The sequence below is a fragment of the Manis pentadactyla genome, chromosome 1 (genome assembly GCF_030020395.1).
Source record: "Manis pentadactyla isolate mManPen7 chromosome 1, mManPen7.hap1, whole genome shotgun sequence".
NCBI lineage: Eukaryota > Metazoa > Chordata > Mammalia > Pholidota > Manidae > Manis > Manis pentadactyla.
Window position 1 is genome coordinate 43,001,091 of NC_080019.1, and position 8,169 is coordinate 43,009,259.

At 40.7% G+C, this 8,169-nt stretch overlaps 1 protein-coding gene across 2 annotated transcripts in view; it reads right to left on the minus strand.

Annotated features, from left to right (window-relative positions):
* ZNF197 (zinc finger protein 197) overlaps positions 1–7,339 on the minus strand; it is a 41,379-nt gene extending 34,040 nt beyond the window's left edge. The window contains exons 1-2 of one of the 2 annotated variants that reach the window (XM_036883904.2): positions 7,207–7,339; positions 1,052–1,521 (exon numbers count right to left, since the gene is read on the minus strand). In XM_036883904.2, the coding sequence (XP_036739799.2) occupies positions 1,052–1,441 (390 nt within the window). In that variant the 5' untranslated portion in view covers positions 1,442–1,521; positions 7,207–7,339. Of the gene's footprint in view, positions 1–1,051; positions 1,531–7,206 lie in introns of both variants that reach the window. The other variant, XM_036883903.2, reaches the window with a different exon arrangement.
* Positions 7,340–8,169: the final 830 nt, after the last annotated feature.

The window sequence follows — 8,169 nt, forward strand, 5'->3', positions numbered from 1 at the left end:
GCTTTGCATTGAGAACAATGGAGCTGCCCACTAGCCCCAATCATGGCACTGGTGACCTCTCCCAGAGGAGACTGAACAGAACAGTGGAAACAGAAGCCAGACCTGGGTGTGGATTAAGGAGGGAATGGGAAGCAACAGGTAATAATTAAGAGCATGGGTTTCTAGCTTCAGACCTGGTTTTAGATCAGACCTGGGTTCCACACACTCTTCTACTTATTTAACCCTTTCTGCTCCAACAGAAGGAACACTAGAGTAGGAGTCTAGACAGTTGCTTTTGCTTTTAGTGAGACATCTGATCTAAGGCAATCCAGTGAACCTTCCTCTCCCTTCATTTTTTTCTCTCTCAAAGGAGAAGGATGGAATAGTGATTTGGAATGAAATACAAAACTCTAAAATTCTTCACTTTTAAGACTTTAACAAACAAGCCCATCCTTGGTACCACTCCCAAGTTTAAGCTATGTTTCAGACTTCTTAAATAGATATGTTTCTAGTGGGCTACAGACTGACAGAACGAGACCCCTCACACTCTAGAAATTATATTAAGATCCCAATTTAATAGTCAAGAAAATCTTCAAATATTTCAACCCAACCCATTGGCTATAGAATACCCAGTAGGGGCCACATGGGGTGGTCTTGACAAGTCTAGAAAGCTTCATTCTTGCTCTCACACTGCCTTTTATACTACAGGTTTACATCATCATTCCAAAGAGACTTACACTAATAGTATGCATGCTTCTGATCAGAAGAACACTTAAAAACATTATAGTCTTCAGGTTTTAGAACCAACCTTAGCATTAGCAAGCATCTCCCAAGTGTACAATGCACAGTCAAAGCCTTTGTGCTGATTCTGAATTGACCCTAATCATAAATACATTTCTCTACAAAGATATTCTATGGTTCTCAACAGCTCATGAGCCTTCTTTAATTAGCATGAGGGTTACTAATCTGCTACTGTTAATGAAAATCACAGCATCACACTCCAGCCCAGCCTGTCCTGCCTTAATTCTCTCTTTCTTTCCAGCCCAAACTCTCTCTCTTCTCCCTTTCTCACTTTTAGTTCTGGTCCATCGAGGTCTTTCTGCAGTTCCTCTACAAGGGCAACGGCCTCCTCACCACTCCCGGGGCGATGGATCTGCACCCAGGTCCGAATCTCTCCAGGCAGGATGCTCAGGAACTGCTCCAGTACCAGCAGCTCCAGGATCTGGGCCTTGGTGCGGGCTTCTGGCCTCAGCCACCGGCGACAGAGCTCCCGCAGCCGGCTCAGCGCCTCCTGGGGTCCAGACGTTTCATGGTAACGTAACTGTCTAAAGTGTAGGTGGGAAGTCTCCCAAACAGAGGAGCTGCTCCCTTGGAAGCTCGTTCCCCATTTCCAGGTATCATCCTTCCCTTTAACAAGCCCCTCTTGTCTCAGGGCATTGTGGGTCCAATTTTCTCTTGTCATTGTTGTCGTTTAAGAAAGGCTCCTCTTCAGGCCCTCTCAATCTTTGCTTGAGTTCTTCCTTAGAACTTGAAGAACATCATCTATAAGACCTCAATAAATCATTGTTAAAGTTAACACAGAGAAACACCAAGTTTTCCAGACCCCAGTCAGCTCCCAGTGATGAAGAGAACCTCCCTGAACACAAAATTCTAGGCTCTGAGCAATGTCTCCTCTGACAGAAACCCCCTGCCCTAGGCTCTGGGGACACAGACACCCATGTTACCCAGACTGTCTTTGAAACCAAAGACATGAAATTCCTTTGGTCTTTATTCACAGTGTCTCCTCCACCTAATTACAATAAATCCTTTATCTACCACTTTAACAGAGGGCACCCTGTCCACTCCCATATGGCCTTGAACAAGTTACCTCATGTTTGAATCTTAAGTTTCTTAACCTGTAGAACAGGGAGTAATAACATTTCTTATCTCACAGGCTTGTAAGGATTTGATATCTAAATACATTCAAGTTTTGACCAGTGCCTTGTATATGGACTCAAATATTAGTTATTATCGTAATGTAACTAGCACTCTTTCCTATATTCTATATGGTCAACAAGTAATCATGGTCTTAATCCTGATACACATGAGATAAAATCCTAACACCTTCCCAATTAACAAAAAAAAGCTGAACTAAGTTTTGTGCAGCTCTGCTGCACATTCTTTGAATCCTCTGAAAATTATTCATCGTTGATCAAAATATTATTGAATTATCTGAAAATTCTTCATTATTAATATTAATCCAAAAAACATTTGGAAAATTTTGAATGAGGTTTTATTACACAGAACTTATGCTTGTTGCTCTTTAGAAATAACATTTACTTTTCTTATCACAAAACACACAATTTGTAAAATCAGAAAAGACATAGAAAACCAGAGAATATATCACTGCTATTGCTTTGTACTATGTTCTTCTCTATGCACAGATTTGGATCACAAGATTGGACCCAATGATACTGCTCTGTAACTTGCTTTTCACACCTATTATGTATGAACATAATATTCTTCATCATTATTTTTAAGAACATGTGACCCTATTCATACTTAATTGGTCCTCTGTTTTTGACATTTATTTTTACTTTTCTCCTATTATAAATTATGCTGCAGTAACTATCCTTGTTAATGAATTTTTGGTTACATCTATGCCTATTTTTTTTTGGAAAACCATCCCCTAAAGGGGGAAAATATTGCATCAAAAAGTAAAATAGCTTTAAACTTTTAAGATTGTAACAGTTACATCACTATCAATGACATATGAAAGCACCCTCATTGATATTATTTAACACATGGCCCCTTAAGAAACATGCTTGTAAATGAGCAGAGGAGGCAGAAATATAAACAATTTCAGTATAAAGTATAAGTAAAATTAATAGGAGGTCATACAAGCATAGGAATAATTCCTGAAAGGTAATTTTGGGTCAGGCTTTAAAGAAAAATAGAGAGCACTGGAGTACAAGGAAGAAAGAAACTATAATTTCAAAAGCATGGCAATGACAGCACGAATAGCTGTGTTAGAAATGAGCTTTGCAAACCAGAAAAGGGAAGTAAACTCTGTAGGTAAGGTTGTAAGAGTAGAGTGGAGAGATACAAAAGTTAAATTCTAAAGGCTCTTGAGAGGCAGAACAAGGAGGTGATTGTGTACTATGAACGATAGGCAGCCAGTAAAGGATTTGACTTTACATTTTTCTTCATTATTTCTGAGAACAGATAATATATTCACACAGTTCAAATTTTTAAATTTAGAAATGCATACTGTACAGTTTCTCCCCATTAGTTTCTCATATATCTTTCCAGCTATTTACATACAAGTATGTATAATGTATGGTGTTTTGTACTTCTCTTTTCTCACAAGTGATAGCACACCATGAATCATGTACTCCATCTTCCTTTTCTTAATTAACAATGTATCCAAGAGCTCTTTCCTGTCAGTACACAGCTCCTCCCCCATTTCTTCAAGTGCATGGTATCACTGTACAGCTGTATCATAATTTATGTACCCACTTCAGCACTGATGGGACATTTAGGCAGTTTTCAATCTTTCCTTATTCACAATATTATCATGAAAAACCTTGGGCATACATCAATTTGCATGCATGTGGGCAAAATGAAAAAGTACAGAAAAGTTCCTTGAAGCAGAATTGCTGGACCAAAATTTATGTGACTTCATAATTTTGATATTGCCAGTTATTCCTTCATTGAGCTTGGAACAACTTACAATTTACACTCCCATCAGCATGAGTGGTGTGGGAGTTCCTGTTTTCTCACCAATGCAGCTGTCAAAGTTTGGGATCTTTACCAAATCTCTAATTTGCACTTTGAGAGAAGGAGTATATTTTTAAGAGTTATCTATATTTTATTTTCTCTTAACCATCCCTATCTTTTCCCTGTTTCTATTGGAATGTTTGGTTTTGTTCATTTGTACACACTTGTTGGAAAGTTAGTCTTTTGTTTACAATGGGAGCTGCAAATTTTTCCATTTGTTATGCCTTTGTCATATATCATGTGACTTTGTTTATAGTTTTTGCCAAGCACTTATTTTTTCTTTTATGGCTTTTGGGTATGGTGTTGTACTTAGAAAGGACTTTCTCACTCTGAACATGAAGACTGTATTAAGTAATGTGGGCAGGAACCAATAAAGGAGGAATGATGCGGTTGGGAGGACTGCTATCAGGAAGGCTGGTAAGCTTTTTGCAATAGTCTGAACAAATGATTAAGTTCTAATATAAGTAGCAGTATGATAAAACAAGAGATGGAAACTGAGCAGTTCTTGGTAACTGATCTGGGGGTGATGGAAAGGAATTCTTAAAAAGGACTTTTATTCCACATCCATAGCTAAAACGTCTCAATATCGTCAAAGAGCCACTTCTTTCCAACTTCATCTATAGATTCAATGCCATCTGAAGCAAAGTATCAGCTCGTTATTTTGTGGATATTGACAAATGGATTCTAAAGTTTATATGAGAGGCAGAAGACCCAGAATAGCTAACACACTATTGACGGGGAAGAACAAACACCACCAAACCACTTAAGAGGTAATATAAATATGTACAGTAACCAAGACAGTGTGATATTGGCCAAAGAATAGAAAATTCAATGGAACAGAGTAGAAAGCCTAGAAATAGACCCACATAAATACAGCCAACTGTTCTTTGATAAAGGAGCAAAGGTAATACATTGGAGCAAAGATAATTTTTTTCAGCCAAGGTGCCAGAACAATTGGACATCCATATGCAAAAAGATGAATCTAGACACATATCTCACACCCTTCACAAAAATTAACTCAAAATGGGCCTAAATGTAAAATGCAAAATTATAAAACTCCTAGATGGTAACACAGGAGAAAATCTGGATGATCTTGGATATAGTGATGACTTTATAAATACAACACAAAAGGCATGATCCATGAAAGAAACAGTTAAGCTGGAGTTCATTAATATTAAAAAACTTCTGCTCTATGAAAGACAATGTCAAGAGAGTGTGAAGACAAGCCACAGACTGAGAGAAATACTTGCAGAAGACACACATATTGGATAAAAAACTGTTATCCTTTGTATATGTTACACAAAGAACTTTTAAAACTCAAAAAGAGATTTCACTCATCTGTGGAGTATAAGAACAAAGAAAAAACTGAAGGAGCAAAACAGCAGCAGACTCACAGAACCCAAGAATGGACTAACAGTTACCAAAGGGAAAGGGACTAGGGAGGATGGGTGGGAAGGGAGGGATAAGAGTGAGGGGGTTGGGGGGAAGAAAGGCGGCACTAGGATTAGCATGCATAATGTAGGGGGGACACGGGGAGGGCTACACAACACAGAGAAGACAAGTAGTGATTCTACAGCATATTACTACGCTGATGGACAGTGACTGCAATGGGGTATATGGGGCGAACTTGGTGATGGGGGGAGTCTAGTAAACATAATGTTCCTCATGTAAATGTAGATTAATGATAACAACAACAACAAAAAAAACTCAGTAAGAACAACTCAGTTATAAAAATGGCCCAAAGACCTTAACAGACACCTCACCAAAGAAGATACACAGATTCCAAACAAGCGCATAAAAGATGCTCCACATTATATGTTGGAGAAATGGGCTAAAACAATGAGATACCACTGCACACCTTTCAGAATGGCCAAAATCCAGAACACGGACAACGCCAAATGCTGGGGAGGATGTGCAGTTGAAAACTATGTTGACACAAAAATCTGCACACAGGTGTTTATAGCAGCAATATTCATGATTGCCAAAACCTAAAGCAGCCAAGATGTCCTTCAGTAGGTTACTGGATAAACTGTGGTACATTTGGACAATGGAATATTACTCAGTGCCAAAAAGAAACAAGCTATCAAGACTGTACAATTCAACTACACAGCATTCTGGAAAAGGCAAAACTATGGAGTCGGTAAAAAGATAAGTGGTTGCCAAGGGGTTGGGGAGAGGAAGGCATTAATAGGCAGAGCACAGAGGATTTTTTAGGGCAGTGAAAATACTCTGTATGATACCATAAATGGTGGACATAGGATACATGTAAATACACATTTTTTCAAACAACAGAACATACCAGACTGTAATGTAAAAAACTATGGACTTTGGGTAATTATGATGTGTCAATGCAGGTTCATCAATTGGAAGAAATGTATGTACCACTCTACAGGGGGATGTTGATAGTGGATGAAGTTATGCATAAGTCTATGTAGGGAGTATATGGAAAAATTTCTGTGCTGATTTTGTTATGAACACAAAAGCTCTAAAAAATAAAGTTTATTTTAAAATAATGTTGAGCCTGGAAAAAAAGGATTTCTAAATATTTTTCTACTGTAAATTATCAGAACCCTATTCTTACTTTACAGATACAAATAAATCTTTAAATATATTTTTGTTTGCTTCTCACAAACGCTTTGTGAACTCTAAGTTAAAAAAGAACAAAAGAAGGCTCAGAGGAGCTGAGTCACTGAAGGCCTCTCAACTAGTTAAGTTGTGGGAGCAAATTCTGAACTAAAGGATTCTAATTCCGAAAGTCCAAAATACTTCCATCTAAAAGAAGACTTCTAAAAGCCAAATATTTATCCTAAAGCAAATTTCCAAATGCTAGTTCATTATAAGCTTTAACCTAGCCAACTGTGTAAGGAAAAATACAGTAACTATACATAGCCACTGACAGGCTGGCAGTGACCTTTCTTGCAAAGGACGGCATATATTCTAAATTTAGGGAGTTAGTACTTGGCGTTAAAATATATTCTCTGAAGTAACGGTGGTATGGATGATTTAAGTTTGCTTTTAAATAACATTGTAACACAAAGTTAAAAGACGGCAATTGGTCCATCCCTCAAAAAATAAAATGGAAGTGCCCAGAAGTCTGGGGGCCACCGCTCAGGATGCGTCCAGCTGTTTCTCTGAATGAGCCCCAACGAAGGCTGAGGGAGGGCGGAAAGGCCCGGGCTGGGGAACCGGGTTCCAGAGGCAGCTGTTCTCAAGGCGGCAGTGAACCGACTGACTCGAGCACCACAGACACACATCGACTAGGCGCTGCCGTCAACACCCTCCCCAAGCGGCGGCTCGCCCTAGTCGAGGACACGGCGTCACCCGCAACACAGCGCGGAGGACGGGCCGTGCTGGCGGGGACGAGCGTCCGGGAGCCGCCGGCGAGGGGGGCGCTGTCCTAGAGAGCTCCCGGCCGACCCCCCGGGCGCCCTTTGCGCATGCCCACCCTACCCAGCCCACCCGGCTCACCAGGGCCTCCCGCTGCGGCTCCGGCCTTGGGTACCGTCGCCGCGGCACCGGAACGCTAGAAGATGACACGCACACTCTGTGCGACGGCAGCCGAAGACCAGAATAATGGCTGACCAGTTACGGCGACTTCCGGTTGCTGGCCTCTCTGTCCCTGGCTCTCTAGGAGACCACATCTCTATGGTTTCTTGCTTTTCCCAGGCGACGAGGGGCGGGGCTCCTGGGCTCTGCTCTTCATTCGTCCTGAGAACCGGTGGGTGCTGCTGCGTTCCAGACCGGAAGGATGCAGCGGTGAATGACGTATCCCAGGTCTTCGGGACTCTTGTTGCTTCTTGAAGGAGTTGGACCTATCTTTGCATGTACCACCTGATCTTCTAAGTAAAAGGGTATGAGCCTCATCTTTGTACTCATCTTTGGAGAGGCCCAAAAGAAGTGGTAGTTCTGAGGTCAGTCTGGTATCTCCTAGTCTTAGAACTGGCTAGGTTTCTGGGGAGCAGAGCAAAATGTTTAACCGAGACCCTTCCCAGTCCAAGAGGTTGTGCAGATACTTTTCTTTTGGGCATTGCAAATAGGGAAGTAGTTTTGTTAATTAAAACTACTAATTTTTTTCCATGAGTTTTTTGTTGTTGTTGTTGTTGTCATTAATCTGCAATTACATGAGGAATGTTATGTTTACTAGGGTCCCCCCTTCACCAAATCCCTGCCACATACCCCATTACAGTACTGTCCATCAGCGTAGTAAGATGCTGTAGAATCACTACTTGTCTTCTCTGTGTTGTACAGCCCTCCCCATGCCCACCCCCCACATTATACATGCTAATCGTAATGCCCCCTTTCTTTTTCCTCACCCTTATCCCTCCCTTCCCTCCCTTTCTCCCCAGTCCCTTTCCCTTTAGTAACTGTTAGTCCATTCTTAGGTTCTATGATTCTGCTGCTGTTTTGTTCCTTCAGTCTTTCTTTGTTCCT